At 36.4% G+C, this 20,401-nt stretch overlaps 1 protein-coding gene across 1 annotated transcript in view; it reads left to right on the top strand.

Annotated features, from left to right (window-relative positions):
• Positions 1-2,069: 2,069 nt before the first annotated feature.
• SRFBP1 (serum response factor binding protein 1) overlaps positions 2,070-20,401 on the top strand; it is a 40,719-nt gene continuing 22,387 nt past the window's right edge. Inside the window, exons 1-3 of the mRNA XM_015818194.1 lie at positions 2,070-2,183; positions 15,818-15,906; positions 18,364-18,436. Coding sequence (XP_015673680.1) covers positions 2,154-2,183; positions 15,818-15,906; positions 18,364-18,436 — 192 coding nt within the window. The 5' untranslated portion in view covers positions 2,070-2,153. The remainder of the gene's footprint in view (positions 2,184-15,817; positions 15,907-18,363; positions 18,437-20,401) is intronic.

Genomic DNA, 20,401 nt, shown 5'->3' with positions numbered 1-20,401 from the left:
CACTAACAACATATGTAAAGAAATTGTATACAAAGACTTACATTGCCAAAGAAAACTGGTGTATATTTTCATTTTCATCTTGAGCTTATCTTAATTAACATATGTGCTATAATGCTGCACTACTATAGAAACAATAAAATGCATTTCACAGATAACTTTTTTCTTATTCTAGCCATACCCTTAACTCAGGGTATGGCTGTAAAGAAAATAAGAAAACAGTATCATTAAGATTGCTTTCACAATATCTGCCCTTTTTGTGCAGTAGGAATTTCATCTATAAAGTTCTTTTTAAAAAACAAGCTGAAGATTAAACACTGTCAATTCTTACAGCAAGCCCAGTGTAGGAAGGCACATATAATTTGTTAGCTGAATACAGAAGATGAATTTAACCTAAAGACTATTGTTTTTAAAACACTGGGTAGCCTAAACATATGACACACCAATTATGCAATGCTATTGCAATCACAGCGTAAGATATTTAAGCTTTATATATTTGCAAAGAAACTATGGTCACTGCTTAGAAAGCAAAATTATTACTGGAGGCTGCAATTGCAGCTTGTATACATGAATATTCACCACTATAGATACAATATAGAAGATAAATATACCAGTACAGTACTGCAAAGCTAACAGCAACATTTTGTTTGTTGGACAGTATGTTTCTTAATGCCAGAGACTAGAAATTACCAATAAGAGATGGCAATTATCATAATTTTCTGCAGTGAATCTATCTCAGGCATCCATCTACCAATGCACAGGATTTTATATTAAATAGACAATTGTTATGATAAAGCAAGTCACTCAAGCCTTGTCTCCAAAAAGATACAGATTCAAACCATAAATTCTAAAAAGAGAAAAGCAGGATGTATAATTCAAAATAGTGCAGTTCCTAAACAACAGTGCCACCCAAAGGTTTGTAAATCATTAATCTACAATCCAACAGAGAAATATTTGACTAATTATCCTAAGCCATGTCACCTAGGGACTACTACTGATTAGTACACAGATAGTCATGAGATAACCTGATTATTTTAAAAAATAAATTCTAGGGATTATAAATTCATTAATGTACCATGCTTACACGTTCTGCATTGTACCATAGTTCTGTTAATACCAAAGTCTTTACAATGGATACATTTCATGCATACATTTTCAGAACTGATGTATAAAATATGTTACTTTATTGTTTGTATGTACATTGAGAGCTTCTGCACCAGAGACAAATTCCTTGTGTGTCCAATCACACTTGGCCAATAAAGAATATTCTACTATATTCTTGCATTAGTAACATTTGGTTGGTTCAGTTTTTTAAAAATGAAGTAAGAAAAGGAGTATTAGTGAAATGAACAATGATAAAGTGAGCATATAGAATGCTAAATTTCCAACTTTCATATGCAGGTTAAAAACACATTATAACAGGAATGCATATAATTGATTTCATTTAAAAACTGGCAAAAACTCTTTGTCCAACTAGTCACAGTTGGAATCGCACCCCCTCAGAGAATGATTTGCCTTTTGGTAGGCAAAGCAAAAATAATCAAGTTTTTTTATGACTGAAAACAAGGTCATAAATTCCATATTCTGAATAATTTTTAAATAGTGAGAAAAACAGTCCCAAGTTCTTATTAGCATCAGAAACAAAACCACAGTAACTTTGGCCTTTAATTTTTTTATAGGAAAAAGTATTTTTATTTCTCGGAATGTCTTTCTGTGTCAATGCAGGTTCGACTGTACCATAAGTGGGCAACGTTGTGTTAACTTGATAAAAACCAGTGTAGGGAAGAGCTCAAACTGCATTCCTATAACACACTAAAATGGGATGGGATGCTGCTCTCTCAGATACCTAAGTAAATCGTGCTTCAATTGATCATAGTTTGATTCCAATGCCTCCCTTAAATTATGATTGTTCGTACAAAAATTATTTCAAATACGCCTTCTGTTCAACGTTCCGGGCTAGTTCTCATACTACAGGCACGTTACTTTCTTCGTAACCATAAAGAGAAAGCAAGAGCGTCTCCCGGAAACCGAGCAGGTGAAAACGGCGCAGGCGCGCAGTTTCGTTTGCGGGGCTGGGAGGAAGCGTGCGGAGGTAAGAAGTCGCCCCCGTGGGAGACCTGTGCTTTCGTGCCGGTGAAGACCCTGGAGCGGCTGTCATGGCGCAGGTTTTGAACCTCAACAATGAGGTGAGAGTCTGACTGTGACCGCTGCCATATTGCCGAGAGGTAGCCTCCTGGGTGGCCTTTCGAGTTGGCAGGGAAGGAAGCTTCGGATGCGAAACGTTGGGGTTGAGCGGTTGGAGAGGGTAAAGGCGTGTGCTTCTTGGTGGGTCGTTAGGCGATGGGTGACTTCTCTCCATTGTGTGCCCTTTATATGTGGCACAGGTCTTCCGTCGTCTGTAAGAATAATGGACATGCTGGCTTGGGGCGATGGAAAAGAAGTCCCAGGTGGCTGGAAAACTTCGGAGAGCAGAGCTCGTTCTTAGAGAGTAAGGGATCCTAAGTGTAGAATCTGTAGATGTCTATGGAGATTCTCAATCATCCGGGTCACGGTTGTCCCAAAGGTGCTTTTTTTCTAGAGGCAACTAGGAAAAGTCCAGTTGCCTCTTGAAAAAAACATATTTCGGACATCCTAAGTTAGTGGTTCTCAACCTTTTTAATGCTGCGACCCCAACTGGTTGTAAGTTGAGGACTAAACCGGTCGTAAGTCGAGGACTAAACCATTCGTAAGTCGAGGACTAAACCGGTCGTAAGTCGAGGACTACCCAACCGGTCGTAAGTCGAGGACTTTCCCTGCCCGGGAGCACCACACATGCGTGGTTCCGCCCCCTGCGCCGGCCGAGGCGTAGCTGGCAAGCGGCAGAGACGGAGCAGCCGACTACCAGCTGGCCCAGCCCAAGGGAGGTAAGGCACCCGCCGGAAAAGGGGAAAAAATGGCGGACAAAAAAAATGGCGGACAGCCTTGCTTGGCAACCCCCATGAAATGGTCGATCGACCCCAAATGGGGTCCCGACCCACAGGTTGAGAACCACTGCCCTAAGTGTAGCCCTCCCAGCGTTTTTAGATAGGGTTAGTGAGGATGCTGACTCCTGCTGGTCACTCTTCAACAATTGGCCTTCTATGGCTGAGACACTTTTGGCCTTGCTTTTGATGAATGCACTAGCAGCATCAACCTCAGAATGCTCATTTGAAGAAGAATGAAGGAGAGAAAAAAAATCTGAAGATTAGTGGAGTAGTCAGTACTAAAGTACAGTAAATAATCACTGTACTTTGCAGGTGGCCACATGTGGGTAATGATACATATACACATTTTACATTTCTATGATACTTTTCAGAGAATTGGTTCACATACGAGTTTCTTGGAGTCCTCTTTGTTAGACTGCAGATAACAAAACATATGCTTTTACTGTATTTTAATATTTTGCATCGATACCCTGTCTTTTTCTGAAAAAAGGTGGGAAGGAGTTTCCCTTTATTTTATCCTTCTATTGAACACAGGATGAGCTTAGCGAGACTGCTCCCAAATCATCCAAGGAATTTCGTGGTAGAATGTCGCCTTGAACCTAGTAAAATCTTGCAGAAAATTATGCTTCCACTGTAAAACTGATGTTTTACATGTGAAATGGTCTGTTTAATACCTTCTAGAAGCACCTCAAACTTAAAACAGCAGCTCCAAACTGAAGGCATTCTTTGAATTTTATAGCATCTCTTGTTACTTGACAGATTTTCTTGTCTCATGTTCTGTGTAAAAGCATTTTCTCCATCTTTTCTATAGTTGGATTTCTAATGCATATGGTTATCATAGCAGAGAAGGAAGTACACTGCATCATGGCACTACAAATTCTATGAACATTCTTATGTTGTACACCAGAGGCCCCCAACCTTTTGGGCACCAGGGACCAGTTCTGTGGAAAGAGGTTTTTCCGCGGACCGGAGGGGGCATGCTGCCTGCATCTTGCGGATGGGCCTTTATTTATTTGTGTGGACCAGTTGCTGGCATGCCGCGGCCCGGTACTGGTCCACGGACCGGGGTTGGGGACCCTGTTGTACACAGTAGATTTGTACAAATTAATAGTTTCTCAGGCTAAACATTCTTTATCACCTTCAGTGCAACAAAATAGGTCGACTTTATTTCCACTAATAGAAAGTCCTTTTGCATAAGGAGATTGGACAAGATAACATTTTAATACCATACTAACAATAATGCTATTGCAAGTATGAAAGAAAGTTGGAGATAGGCTGCACAACATGATGGTAAATGTATGAGTGAAGGCAGAAAAGAGAAGACAGAAAATAGTCTAGACTAGTGTCTAGACCTTTGATGAAGATTTACTGGACTAGCACATATAACGTATAGCACATATAGTGGGGTTTTTAATATATATAGTGAATTTTGTATCCAGAATGAAAAGGAAAATTATTTGCATAGTCAGTTCTCATAACGCAAGTGAACCCTGCATTTATTTTGTATTCTTCATTCATGTTAAATGTACAAATCAACTTGATATACTAATTTTGTATTGGTTATTCACTTTTGTATTGATACATTTTCATTCAGCAATCATTTATTCATGTAGCAGGAGGGAAAACCTGGGGCCTGAGTGAAAAGGGGGAATCAGCCTAGAATCCCTATGTACAGTAGCTGGAAGAGAACTAAGGCTAACCCTCCTTGAGTGTGGTATGGCAGATAATCTCCTTATCTAACTTTAAGCAGGTGCCCACCATGAGTTGAGCAAATTCTTGTGCATAGGCTTTTAGCAATAAATAATTTGATAATTGAAACTTTCACATCTAACATTCTATCTCTTTTTATTTTACCGTAAGTAAATTTTGAAATGTGGGAGACTTCTTTGGCTGCAAAATGAAAGCAATAACAATGAGCTTTGAAGTATTTGCAGTTAAGAATAGAGTAACTCAAACCTGGCTATTTCTATTTTCTGTATGGGTATGTTTTCAATATTGAATTTAATGATTTTTAATTACACAATGAACTGTTAAATAAAGGGTTATTCTGGAGGTATTCTTGCTTCACTTTTAAAGTTAAAATTAGTGCAACCCTGAATTTACATATGCAAGATTGAAGAGAGTAGATATAAATGAACACATTTTAAGAAGAGTTGCATATATGAATTCATGTGCAAATATTTCTTGAAAACATTGCTAGGTGGCAGCACAAAATAAGTAATGGATTTCTCCCATTCTGCCAGTACTTGTATAAGATTTCTTACAAATAAGTTTAATTTTCTAAGTGATTAATATAAATGTATCGATCTGAACAGTTTTCTTACCAAAATTATGGAACCTCTTTTAATATACGTGGCTTTTTACTCATATAGAAGTATATATTTTGATTCCATTGGATGTATAGGTTTGTTTGAAATCAAATAGCTTAATTCTTTTTCCTATAAATGACAGAGATAAGATCTTAAATACAGTTTTGAAAAATTATTAGGAACAATACTTCAGCTTTGTTTCTTTTATGGATGCTTTTCTACAATTTGCCAGAATTGCAAGTTGGTATATATTGTTTAGTTGGTACTCTGTGTCAACAGAGTTTATAACATTCTGTGGTCTCGGGGTTGGGTTTTGATTTAGAATTGCATGCAGGAAACCCTCTTCCAAAAAGGTAGTATGATTACAATGACAAACTCAATTTGATTTCATTTATATATAGTAAAGATTCTATCTAGTTCATTATAATTACTCTTAAAACTATTTCAGTTTTTTTTCCTTTCCGTCATATTAAAAATTACTCGTAATTTCGAGAGATCTTTGGGAGTTATACCAAAGGTCTTCAGGAGCCCTGGGTCACATGCCAAAATTTTTACAATGCCGAAAGCAAATTTTTGAAAATTGATTTAGTAAATCAATTTCTAGCCTTTGTAAATTGCATATTTGAACAAGTTAGGCATTTCTAGCAAAAAAAACAACAACCATACAGTCTCTGAGTTGAAATCACCTTATGATGATTTCATAAATATCCATATGGCAACAGTATAAAATAATTTTGTCATTTTTTTTCCAGAGCCAAAAATAAAATTAAAAAGGCATGCATCAGTTGATTAAAGGTCAAAGTACTTATTAATTTTTAAAAATTAGTATAAATTTAATAATGTTGAATATAAAGCATTATCCATTTTGAGTATTGCATCTGAATAGTTAGTTACAAAATTAGGTACATTTTGTATTCATACAAATGTAGACTTTTGTGTCAGAATTCAATCATTGTTTGATTATCTGATACTTCATTTTTCTCCAAGGGTTTAAGTCATATTATGTTAAGTTTTCTCTTCAATTTATAATATTTAACAACTCTTTATGGACTTTATATTCCTAGATAATTTGCTACATTGAAGATAAGAAATAAGTCATATATAAACTGCCAGCTACAGTACACAAAAATTGTCTTTTATATAGATATATAAAGTCCTTGACTTACGATGGTTATTGGGATTGGAATTTCTGTTACTAACTGATGCAGTTATAAAGTGCGAGGTCCATGTGACTGCATTGCTAAGCAACGACAATTCCAGCACTCCCTTGTTACCAGTGTTAACTGAATTCCACCAATTGGTAAACCCACCCCAATCAAAGCCATTCCCGGCTTGGTCCCTTCCAAACCTCAGCCTCAGTAAGGTAAAGGATTGCCTCAAACTCCCCCAGACCTATGCTCCCCATTTCTGCTCTTTTGGCTGCCCTGCATCCTGCCTTCTGGGATGGAAAGCACTCCCAAAACTGTGGCTTTGGGGCTGCTTGCCATGCTATGACTCGGCTTTCTTGGTGTTTTGTGGTTCTGTGGTTCTTGCAAGACACGCCTGAGCCATAGGGTGAAGCCACAGCCACCTGGCAGTGTGGTGCTTAAAACCTAGGAAGCCTGAGCTGCCCTAGCCCAGTCCCAGTCACCATCATCACCCTGCACTTCAGGCCCCTGTTGCCCTGCATTTCTCCTGGACCTTCATTGTCTTACTCCCACTGCTGATGAGGCAGGCCTGTGCTGGTATTAAATACAAGTATAAAAGCCATAAGGCAGTTGGTGGCCATGTGAGGTCATATTCCTCAGGGCTCGTGGGGAAATTGCCATGTGCAACCTTGAGAAGAAAGTTTTGTGCAGCCAGCGGCTGCCTTGCAAAGGCATGGTCAGCAGTGGGAGCAACAAAATGGAAATGTCAGCTAAGACATCAATGACCACAGGGGCCAAAAGGGCATAGATTGGGGGGAGGGAATAGGTGGATGGGTCGGAGTTAAAATGTCCCTATAGTCAAAAGTGTGAGCAGGCTACCAAGCACCAGAATTGTGAGGATGGGGGCATTGCAATGGCTGTGATTTTGGGGACCAGTGATAAGTCCCTTTGCTCAATGCCACTGTAACTTCAAATGGTCTCAATGAATGGTTATAACTCGAGAACTGTCTGTAGGCCATTTCTGGGGTTTAAATCTCAAGGCTTTTCCTCACAGTTCATTGAGGTTAACAGATTTGTTTTTCGTTCCGCAGCCATAAGATTGGAGTGTACTTAGTCGTTATAGAACAACATGTTGCATTTTGAGGAGTCCTGATTCCTATCTCACCAGCTTCAGAATGAACTGAATTCTGAAACTACATAGCTCATGTTATTTGTTTTTACTTCTTGTTATTTCCAAGTCCTGATAAGATTTAATTTCCTTGTTCCTCTCTTTGGTACACCATCACTTGCTTACCAGTCTAATCATAGGATCTTTATTCAGAAGCAGTCTCTGCAACTTGTTAAGTAAATATATTTTTAAAAACAAGTCTAAATTATATCCATCTGATGTCACTGTATTTTCATAGTCTATTTTCTTATTGCCAAGAGTAAATCAAAGTCTACAGAAGAAAAGGATAGAGCAAACAATTATAACAAAGACCAATATTTTGAGGTCTGTATTTTTAGAGTTCTGTTGTAGCTCCTAAGATCATTTGCAATTATAAAGAGACAGTTTGAAGGATCTTACATGACTTGACATTTTTTAAAAAAATACAATCCTGAGTACATAGATTCTTTAGCTAATACTCATAATTCTTCCTTTTATCCTACAGGATGAAGGCACTCAACTCATTGGTTTGAGGCTAGGCAGCTGTGTATTCCTGTGGTTAAATTTATTTGTAAAGCTGCCTTATTCCTTATTATTGCTTCTGTTTTTATGCCTACAATATATGTACAAGAGAAATACACTTTGTTAATCAATAAGGGAGTGAAATTAAGTGCATTTGTGTTCCTCCAATTTTAGTGATTTTATAAAAAGGGTTTTATAATATGGAGGTTGCTCATTTTTGGTCTACATAGTTGTATAATTATACTTTTCATAATTGAAGCAAATAGAAACTAAAAACAAAAACTTCACAACTATAGATATTATCCATAATTTATGGCTATCACAGCATTTGCTTTTTAGTTCTTGCTGATTGCTACTCATTCGTTGTCTCTCAATAGTTACATTACCCTCTTTTCCTGGCTTTAAATCTGGCAGAAGAAACTTTTTTAAAAATTGGAAATTTGTTTATCCAATAACTCTGTTCTTGTATTTATGTCAGGGTAGGCAAGGTCAAGAAACAGGCCTGGCAGGGATTTCAAGAATCTTGAAAGATTTTCTGGCTGTCCCATCTTATACCGAACAGATTTAAGACTGGGTTATTTTGATTTGCTTGAAGATTAAGAGAAACAAACATTTACACCTTCTTGTTGTATTCTCATCATCCCGAATCAATTCATTGCAGGATGAAGTTGTCCTCATTTTGTGAAGGTACAGTCAGAGGTTTTTCAACTTCCCAATCTAAGACAGAGAGCAAGTGATTGGCCCAAAGTCATTCAGGTAGTTTCTCTGCTGGACTGGGAACTACAAGTTGGGTCTATCCACTCCTTACCTTTTACATTACAGTGGCTCTCATAAATACCTTAAAAGTGTGAAATATTGGAAAGGAACCATTCTTATGTCTCAGTCCTTTTTTGATTCTTTGATAATACAAGTAATAAGTTTATAATTATGAATATAAGTTCATTAATACGAATTTCCTGTAATGAACTGAACCGTGCTTATTTTTTTCATTGTCTGTGAAATAATGTCAATGTTGTAAGCAACCTTTCTTTAAAAGATCATGAAATTTCCAAGCTCAGAATCTGAGATGGAATTCAGGCAAACAGCATTTTGTCCTAGGAACTTTTCCAGCAGCTCTCCTTCAAGTTCAGATTGCCACATCATCAGCATCAGAACATTAAAGTCAAATTGTGATCGGCATTTCAGACATATTTGCTTCAACAAAAGCAAATTAAATTAAAATTAAAAATGCAAGCACAGTAGGCATGTTTGCTATATGTTAAAATTATTAAATGAGTGTGTGTCACAGAATATTATCCCTCTTCAACTCTTCTACTGTGAGCAGTTTGTATAAAATGTGTGTGGCTGGGCCACGTAAGCTAGCTAGAAGTTGACAAAAATAAAACATGTGGCTTCTTACTTGGCTGGTGCAGAATCAAAATATGCAAGCTAGGTCATGGGAACTTACTGTAGACTATATTTAAAATGTTTTTAGCATAGCTGTGATGAAAGTGATGCTTATTTTATACTGATTTATCTACAGGTGTCTGAAGTATGAATTTAAAAGGCATCTGGCACAGTTGATCTGTAATTATTATTCAGATCTGTCACCAGAGATATCCCTCTAATTCAGTGTAATCAAACCTGAACTCCTGTGTGTAGTTATTCCTTCTACTACAACCTCCCCCTCCCTTTATATTTGGCTCTTTGCCACCAAAAGATTGCTCTGGTTTGCTTTAATTTTGGCTTTTGCACTATTAATTAGTTTAGTATTCAAAACACACTTAATTCATGCTTTTCTAATTGGAATAAATAAACTTTTATATTTCAGCCCCAAATCTTTTCCTAAATGTAAACAATATTATTGGTATTCATGTAATCTTCCATTTAACTTTATTCCAGTGCATGGGCATTTAGTTCAGTGAATAGAAACAGCCATTTGACTTTGGAATTTAAACAGGGTCAGCCCAGTTTGGTACTTATATAAAAGAACACAAGATACACAAATTAGGATGGGGAGCAGGCAGGGAGGAGAGAGAGAGGAAAGAAGGAAATTGCAAACATCTTCCATACTCTGGCTGAGGAATGTAACCATTAGATGTCAGTCAGTTCAAAAGATGTCTTTATATACATATTTGGAAGATTCTAATGTGTATGTTGGAATAAGAGTTTTCAAATACCAATATTCATATTGATTTATACACACACACACACACACACACACACACACTGCTGCATGCAACATGTTTGGATGGGTACATATTTGGAGAGATGATAAATAAAACATTCAATTTTGCAGTTATATTTCCAGCCAAACAATATATTTCATTTTCTTGATGACTTCTTATTTCAATTTCACCAGCACAAAGTTCATTTTTTTCTGAATTTGTCATGTAAGTTAGGAACACAGGTAAATATATTACTTTGCCAGGGCGGCATGTATTTGATCAGTGAACAAAGTAACAAGGAAGGAATGCATATTTCCCAACCTTTAGTTTTCTGTTTCTTTCAAAATAAATTCTAAAACTATACATCTGACAGTTTCACATAAACATTAAAATGTTTTTTCCCTTATGTAGCATAGAATCAACCTAGAAAGTAGCATTGATAGCTAGAAAATTTGTTTTTTACATGACCACATTGCAGGACAGTACTTCTTAATATTTATTGTAATATCAAAACAGTTAATGAGAGCTGAACGTACTCAGTTAAAAATTGAATGGAAGGTTCTGAAAAAGGCATAAATGACGTTCCAAACTGGTCCTTTATATAACAGCTTTTCAAAGATCCTTCTTCTCTCGTTATTTCAGCTAGCTTGAATATGGACTCCAATATCTTACATATCTCCAAAGTAGTGAAGGTTTGAATTAATACCATTCTCCTTAATTAGGAGTGCATCATTTGATTGGCTATCTGTTTTGTTTTTCTCAAATTGAATGTAAGAAAACAATCTGGAAGAAGTAGCTGGATCTAAGAATTTCCTGTCAGAAGTGAATCTTCATAGAATGAAGGAGAAAGAGTAAACTAGAACTGTTTAATATTATTGCATATGATTGGCTTCCCTAAGGAGGAAAAAATGAGATTCTAAGTGTGTCCTTGTCCCGTGCACATATTAATACAATACATGGATGCATACTAGCTCTCCAAGAATTTTTGGGTTCATCCACACAGTGTCAGGAAAATGTTCTACAAGGTGCATATAGTATCCCTTCCCAGACTCCTAAAACTCTGAAAAGAATGGTTTGGCATCTTCCCAGCTTTTGGTGCTAGTGTACTTCAATCTTCATGTCCTAGGAAGGAATTTTCAGAAAAACCTGGGGTTCATGGCCTCCGTGACATGATACGTATGGGCTTATCCTGGATAATTTCAGATTTAGTTCACCTATAGTAAGTAGGTGGTCACACATTGGACTTGATCTTAACCTCAGAATAATTGGTAAGAGAACTGAAAGTGGAGTTCTGTTGTAAGCCAGTAATTTCCTGATTGTTTTTAAGTTTGTCATCACACATGTTGGATTTACCAAAATAAGATGTCTTGCTCTTACTCCTAAATGAGTCCTTTATAGTCTTTTCAGATGTCAATCATATTTGACACCATTGAACATGGTATCCTTCTGGATTCCCTATGGGACTAGTTACAAAGCACAGTTTTACAGTGATTATTCTTTAGTGCAGTGATGGCGAACCTTTTAGAGACCAAGTGCCCAAACTGCAGCCCAAAACCCACTTATGCATCGTGGGGTGCCTGGTGGGTGTGGCCCATTGGGTGGGTGTGGCTGCAGTGGTAACAGCAGACTGGGTGGGACTAAAAAGTTCAATCAATCAATTCCAACTTTGCAAGATCTTTTTTTTCCCACGAGAAGTTGAAATTGACTGATTGAACCTTTTTTTTTTTTTGTACATGGCGGAGGCCTAAAGCGAAAAGGTTTTATAAAACCCAGCTGAAGGCCTAGGGTGACAGTGCACGTGCCCACAGAGAGGGCTCTGAATGCCGCCTCTGGCACCTGTGCCATAGGTTGGCCACCACTGCTTTAGTGGATAGTTCTGTTAGGGTGGAGGTTGAAGAGATCAGCTCACTAGTTCCTCCATGGTACTACTAAAGGGCTTCCTCTTTCCCTTTTTAATTTACATGAAACTATTGGGATAAGACATCCATCAGTTTGGAATGAGGTGTTGTTGAAGTGCTGGTTATGATACATAAAGCCCTTGATGAAATAAGATTTGGATCTCTGAAAGACTATTTGCTCCCAATATTTCAATTCCTGTCCAGTAAGATTTGACAGAGTAGTCATGCTCCAAGACCCATATTTAAAACAGTGTCCTTTGTTGGGAGTTAGACAGCATAACTTCTCAGGCCAGGGTGCCTGCTATCTGGAATAGCTTCCCCATGGAATTTTGGATTGGCACAATAGTCTCATTCTTTGTACAGGGTCAGAAGATATGGCTTTTTGCCAAGGGTTAGGAAAGTCTTCTGTGGAATTTTATTAACATCCTAAGTGTATTAGCCCCCAGATTATCATCTCTCTTTGTTTTTATCGTATTGGATGTATTTTTAACATGTATACCAAAATTTTGACATTAGAAACAAAAATTAAAGCAATCTATGTGTGAACAATAGAATTGTGTCATTTGGACCACAATAATTCATGCTACATTACCTCACTTTATGCCCTGTGTTAAATTTTTGTGCAAGATGTTGCATAATTTGATAAGTATCTTGGAAATGTAATTTGGACAATTAAAGCAGCACTTGGATGGCCACATGCAAAATATCAGCAGCTAGGGATCTTGAACAGATTACTTTCTGCTTATTCTCAGGATTGCAATACGATTGACATACTGACTTCCAAATGTACATTGGATGCTTAGGATCGCACTTAAGGCTGTCACTTTGTTTTATAGCATAATCCACTAACTTATTCAGTGTTATTATATACCTGTTAGATTAATATTATTGTGAAATTTTTTAAATTTTTGGGAATTTTAGCTGAGTATTCAAGACAAAAATTTTGATCTGGGAAAGATGGCATAACTTGATAACACTTGTAATATTTTTATTCCTTGGTGGCTTTATTCTATTTATACCTCTATTAAGATTTTTTTTCCCCATTTGGTCAAACTTTCCAAATAGTATCTTAACTTTTTGGCTTTGGGTTAGCTTAAATTGGATGCCTTTGCTCTGTTCAACTTAAAAACAAGCCCCCAATGCAGCCAAGCATAACATTTTATTCTAATGCAATATTTTTTTCCAATATTTGCTACCCCTTACAAGGTCTTTACAATGTATAAAATTTGGATGAGATTCAGAGAATTTTTTTAATATATCCTCTTAACATTCCACTGTCCTCCTTTTAATTTTGTCTTAAATTTTCTTTCAAGTTGTTAGATTGAGTTGAATGTCCTAGGCACTTTTTAGTTTAAAAAAATGTACAGTTGCTCTGTGTGTCGTTATTAAATACTTGTCATTTTAGTGTGCAAGAGGAAACTGGAAAATATATTTGATTCTCAAGAAACTGAATCTTTTTAAGTTTTATAGAATGTATTTTTGGCTGAATAAGAAAATTTTATAATTTTATAAGAGGAATTTAAATTTGAAATGTAAGTTGTAGTGGTAGTGTAACATCACAAAATTAGTGGCTACTTGTGGTATGTGAAATCACCAAACTGAATTAGAAAACAGAATTTGAAAAATTGTCAGAGTAAAAGGTGATTTATGGCTATGTCGTAGTGACAATTCCCCTGCTGCTATGCCCTATAATTGAGTGATTATGTGTCATCAAGACAATATCAACTATTGCAAACCACACACGTGTGTGGTCTGTCCCCAACCTGGTCCTTCAGGTCTTCCAGTTTTGCACCCTTTGTCACTGTAATTGAATCTATCCAACATGCTGGTGATTGTTTTGTTCTTCTCTTTGTAATTAGAGACAGAATGTCTGTGAATATTAGATGGTGTAGAACATGTAGAAGGTGCTGTTACTTTAGTTACTTTAGTGACTTGCTTGATCAAAGCAGGAAGAGAGTGTGAGACTAAGTAGCCCTTTGGATTCCTCTAGGTTGGCATTTTTCATATTCATGACCAACAGTTAGAATTTGCTTTTGGTTGAATAAGTTACTAAAAATATACTCTTCTTCCACATAGTTTTCTAGAAAGGAGTAAATATTGGATAGGAAGTTAAATATATATGTTTTAGGGCATAATGATCTGCTGTTATTCTTTAAATTGTAGGTTTTTGTATATGCCAAGTTGTTGTTACTTTTACTTATTATAGTTTGTGAGCTTTTCACTCACATCAGCTGAAACCTCTATGCAATATAGTTGATGTACTTCTTTCCTCTAGATGTAGGGTTTTGACATTTTAATTCATTGATTTTGAATCTTTAAATGGCTACATGCTAGGCAGAAATTCAACTGGTACAGCTATTCATGCCATGGACATTCTGTGAGAATAAGAGCTGTACTTGTTAACTGTTGATTACATGCCAAAATTCAATGTCAGGAGACATTTGGCCAAGTCTGGCTAAAAAAAAAAAAGAAAAAGCTGAAGCACTTGGTTGTTTTAATGCATGATGAGAAACATGGATGTGTGGGCAAAATACGATAGAAAACTTGGTAGGAGGTGAGCCTTGTTGACCGGAATACTTGATGAAAAGCTTTTAAAGCCTTGCCAAAAGTTCGTAATGAGAACCCCACTCTAATTTAGATACTTTTTATAAATAAACTCCATTTTCATATCCGTACCTAAAATAGCCAAGGAAACTTCTAAATAAAATATTTTTCCTTTTTACATGATTTTTTATTGAAGTTATGTGGGCTTGAGCATATTTCCTTAAACATAATCAGGAATAATATTTAAAGACAAGTATTTACTATTGCAGGGATAATTTATTTAAATGTGCACTTTGTAAGAGTATTTTTTTTAAAAAAAAATAGGGCTTCCTGTTTATATTAAGAAGAGTATTGGTTAATGTGAAATAGTCATCTTGGACAGATTTCTTACTTATGACTTATGGGTTTGAAGATGTAAACTACCTTCCTACCAGGCAGTTATCTTCTTAAGAATTTTTATGTTTGATGTCCTCTTTAAAAATCAAATTTTACTTGAGATGTCATTGCCCTATGTTTAATTCACCTTTTGGAAATTGAACAGCATATAGTATACAACTCATGCCCCTAAAATACAGCATTTCAGAAAATATATCCTTCATTTAGAAAATGTCACTAGTGTTCTTTGATTCCAAGAATATCTTTATAGAAAATATAATTACCAATTAATGAGGAAGGATTTTTGGTTTTTCAAATCTGGAATTATATTACCATGCTTACCTATTGTCAAGTATTAAATACTGATTCAGGCAACTTTAGAATATAGTAATATAGTAACTTCTGTTGGATGGACAAGATCAAGCTATACTGAAACTCTAGTACTTTCAGAAACAATTTTACATTCACTAGAAAATTATGAAATGTAATGTGTAATTTTTTAAAAAATGACCTATTTTTCCATGCCAAATTCTGGTGCAAATGCCATTGCTAAGCGATTCAATCATGTGACATTGTGCTTTACAACCACATCGCTTAGCAATGGAAATTTCACTCCTAGTTTTCATTGTTAACCAAAGTCTACCTGTATTCCTTAATTGACTGACAATATGGAGAAGCTTTTTGACTTCAATAAGATTAACTAAAAATTTTAATAAGTTAGGAAGTGGTAAACTAGTATTTTAGTATATTGATGATAATGCATCTCTTCCTCCCCTTCCCACTCATAGGTTGTCAAGATGAGAAAAGAAGTGAAGAAAATCAGAGTTTTAACGATTCGGAAACTAACTAGGCATATTGCTAAACTGAAGGGGAAAAAGTAAGTTTAACTCTTTTTGTTATACTTCTATGATTTTTGTATAGAATAAATGGACCAAATATAATTGCGTCTGATTTCTGACCATGTAAACTGCTATATTGGTGGAAGATGACTAATTGAAAGCAAACATGTTCTCATGTTTTGTATGCTTTTAAAATTTAAAGTACTTGCAACCCTATTTTATGATAGTTTGAGAAACATATTTTCTCCTTCTTGTGTGGATGGGTACCTTTAATGAAATTTAGATTAAATGTAGCAGTTCTCAAATTTTGTGGTACTTTGATTTTTTATTGTTGTTAAAAAGAGTTGACTATCAGCCACTATGCTGGAAATAAGAAATGAGGAGAGATGCTAATGATATGGACATACGCCACCTTTCTCTGTACTGGTTTAATATCTATGACTTGATATGGCATAACAAAGAGCAGTATTATTTAAAACTCTGAATGTAATTTTAAACTATATACCAAAGAATTTCATTGTATGAAGACTTATAGATTAACCAAATATGGGATACAGCAAAAAAAAAGTTTACTATATTTTTGGAAAAGCAGTGTAGGATTATAATCTTGAATCAATGAAATGTGTTCACTTTTGTCTCTGATCTGGCTCTTGTGGTATAATGGAAGGATTGAGTAATACATCGTTACTTTATGTGGTCAAAGATTAATGATGTGTTTAAAAATTGGACTGACTTTTTGAATATGTAATACAGTGTTTCTGTGAATTACTTGTTTTTCTCTTTGGGAGGAAATTGGTTTTATGGATTTTGTTGTAACAAAGGGGGTGATTTTTTTCCTTGGTGAGTCTATATTAAAGCATAACATGTAAAAAATTATAATGACCATAAGTGACCTTATATGACATCATATTTTTTAAATTTATTTTAAAAATGACTTTTTACCTTTGATATTAAACATTATACAGTGTGAAAATCTTTAAAGAATAGTAGAGTACTACTTTAGTAGAAAGCTTCTTATGAAGTTATTTAGAAAGGGATTCCTGTTTGATTAGACTCTAGATATTGCTATCCCAATATATTAAAAAGGAGCAAGATCTAATCCAGGGAACTAGAAACATAAATATAATGACTATTTTCAGATGAAGTATATGGTATGCATTTATCAGAAAACACTGACCAGAAGATACATTAATTGTAGAACCAGCAGACCTAGACAAATGTCAATTCCCTCTAGACAGCAGTTTTATTGTGTGTTATCTGATAAAGTTAGAAGAGCTACTGTGATACATATCTTCTGCATTTTAGGATCAATCATCAATATCAAATAAAGCAGCAGTGAAGAAGTAAGCCAAAGACTAGCACGTGGTAGAGTAGCCATGAAGACCTTGGAAAAGATACTGAGATGCCAGATATGTCTACTTACAGATATCAGAATTGTGGTGAAATTCTATGGAAATGACACTCTATAAAAGCATAAATTAGAATGTGAAGAAGCAGGATAGAAAGAGTATTGATGCCTTTGAAGTTTGGTATTGGAGAAAACTCCTGAGAATGCCATACACAGCCAAGAAAACAATCAAATGGATTGTTCAACAAATCTCCCATAGTTCTTACTAAAAACACAAATGATCTTAAAGTATCTTACTTCAAAAAGCTAGGTCCTTTTGAAATTAGTCAGTCACCACTAGAAGACCTGAAGGACCACGTTAGGGACAGATCACTATGGAGGAAAATCTATGTGGCTGCTAACAGTTGACATCAATTTGATCACATATAATCAGTGAATCATGTATAGATGATCCTTGTTTTACGATCAGTTGCTTAAAGACCATTTCAACTTACAATAGATTTAAAACTACTTACGACCCATCCTTGAAGTTAAGACTGCCACACCCTCTTGTGCGGTCACGTGATTACATTTCAGGCTCCTGGCAACCAGCTCACATTTATGATCGGTTGCAGTATCCTATGGTCATGTAACCATAATTTGTGATGTTTTTGGTGTTTTACGATAGAAAATAGCAGAAAATGCCCATTGGATATGCTGAATTTGCTTAATGACTGCAGTTGCTTGATTTACAACCATGTAAAAATGGTTGTAAAATCAAATCATACCACATGGTGACCAGTTTAGCAATCTCAGTGGCCAAAATTCTGGACTCAATTGTCATAGTAAGTCAAGGACTATCTGTATTGTTATGCACAGTGTATAATAGCAAGCATTCTTACAGTTTTTAACATAGCTTATTTTATTGCCTGTAAAACAATAATGTACTAATTGATAGATGATAGAGCTGTGGAAAACAGTTAGATGGCTTTTCAGAGCACTGCTCCACATGACAAAGGTTGCAGCTTTCTCAGATCTTCAAAGGTAATGCTGTGAGCAAAGTATTTCTCTAAATGGTTTAAGAAAGGGGGGGCATAGAGGATAAATGTTTGTGATCACATATGTACACACATTAATACAGTATGAAGTACATGCCTTTCTTTTTCAGGGGTACTGAAGATGCAGTATTGAAAAACCACAGACGTGCACAGAGATTACTAGAAGAAATTCATGCCATGAAGGTAGTGCCATGCCTATTGTAAACAGCTCGAATTGCATGCAATTTAAATTGTACATATATTTTTGAAACTTTTGGTTTTCAAAACTTTTTAATTTAAATGAGTTTGGTTTTAGCTCTTATATATGCCAGGTTTGTCTATAACTATTATGTCTGAGAAAGGACCAGATTGTAAATTTGATGAGATACTGCTGTAAATTAAATTTATTGTTTATTGGTATAATTGTCAAGGTGATAGTCACATTTGATTTCCAGAATTGCATTTTTCCAACATTAGTATGAATCTCAGACTCAGTTCCTGAAGTAAACGGTTTTGTTAAGTGCTGCTGCTGCTTGAAAGCATGGATGGCCATTACAGTGGGTGACATCATCGTTCTTAATCTGTTTCTTGCCAACTCCTTACATTTTTGTGTGGTGCTGTCACTGCTCTAATGTACAAAGCAGCAACTGACAAAGTGGATTGAAACCATAGCATTTTTTTTCCTAAGCTAAGGCATTCATTAGTTTCTGCAAGTCTTTTATTTCTCTTACACAGACATGATGGGCCATTAAAAGTCGGCAAGCTCTCAGCAAACATTTTTATAGCAGTGAACTGTTAATTATACAATGTATTTGTATAATACATCAAAATATAAGAATAATCTTTGAGGTTTACCCTTATGATTAAACTGCAGGAATGTTCTTTTTCATTAATGAATGCTTAATTTTGTGTCACAATTAGATCAGCAGTGTTAATTTAGCTTTACATACTAATCCTTACAAATATTTCAAACTGAGAAATTTTAACCGGATTAATTAATAACAGATTAAAACAGTCTCTTCAAGTTTGTAGCCTATAGAATTAGTTAAAATTGTGTGGAATAGCTTTCAAAACAATACGCATTGAGGACTTTGTATACTTATCATGCTTGAAATTTCCTTTTTATATAATTTTATATAATGCCTTCCCACCCGAGCAATAGAATGGAGCTTCAAGTCTTTCCCTTTCCCCAATTCAACCAATTACATGTAAATACAGGTAGTCCTTCCTTAGTGAAGCTAATTGGGACTGGAATTTCTATTGCTAAGCAATATGGTCATTCTATTGCTAAGCAATATGGTCAATATGGTCTGTAATATCACATGACTACATTGTTTAGCAACAGCAGTTTCAGTTGTCTCACTTGTGGTCGTTAGGCCAGGAACATGCATGCCATTGTTAGGACCTCACACTTCTCTTGCCTTGTCATGTTTGCCTTTGTTTCAGTTCCCCCCATCTATCTCTCCCCATCTATGCCCTTTTAGCCACCCTGTGTTCCATCGCCGCTACTATCCTGCACTTCACTGCCTGTCACTTTGCACTCCGCCCTTCATCCATGCCACTATTGTTGCACCATCTGACTTTTGGTCTCTTTTTCCTCCCACTATTGAGGTGCATCCAACACTTTGCAAAGCATCTGCTAGCCACATGTGGCTGTCTCAAAGTGACATGCAGCATTCCTCACATATAGCTAGCAGCTGTCTTGTAGAAGGCTAGGCTAGGCATGTCTGGTCAACAACAGGAGGAAGAAGATGGCAGAGGTCAGCTGGTGGAGACAAGGGAACAGGGCACTGGGGGAGGTAGACTATAGGATGGCAGGGGCAGAGGAGTGTAGGGCAGTGGTGGTGCAGGGCATCAGGAGCAGTAGAGGACGAGTCTAGGGCAAAGTGCAAGGCTGTGAGGACAGCAAAAGTGGCAGAATGTGGGGCATCCAAAAGGGCAAAAATGGGTGCTTGTGGGTGCTTGTGGGTGCTTGTGGGTGCTCCGGTCCTCAGGACTCTACTCGGTCCCCAGGGATCTTAGACCCTCCGGCCCGGGATCACCGGCTGATGTTATGCAATGCCAGGTCCGTGGTAAATAAGGCCCCCCTCATTCAAGAACTTATTCAAGAGGGGGGTGCGGACCTGGCAGGGATCACCGAGACCTGGCTGGGCACGGAAGGGGGTGTAC

Source organism: Protobothrops mucrosquamatus, unplaced genomic scaffold, assembly GCF_001527695.2.
Source record: "Protobothrops mucrosquamatus isolate PMUCROS unplaced genomic scaffold, P.Mucros_1.0 scaffold697, whole genome shotgun sequence".
NCBI classification, from domain to species: domain Eukaryota; kingdom Metazoa; phylum Chordata; class Lepidosauria; order Squamata; family Viperidae; genus Protobothrops; species Protobothrops mucrosquamatus.
Note: the sequence above shows the minus strand (reverse complement) of the source record. Positions and strands in the feature narration are given on the sequence as shown.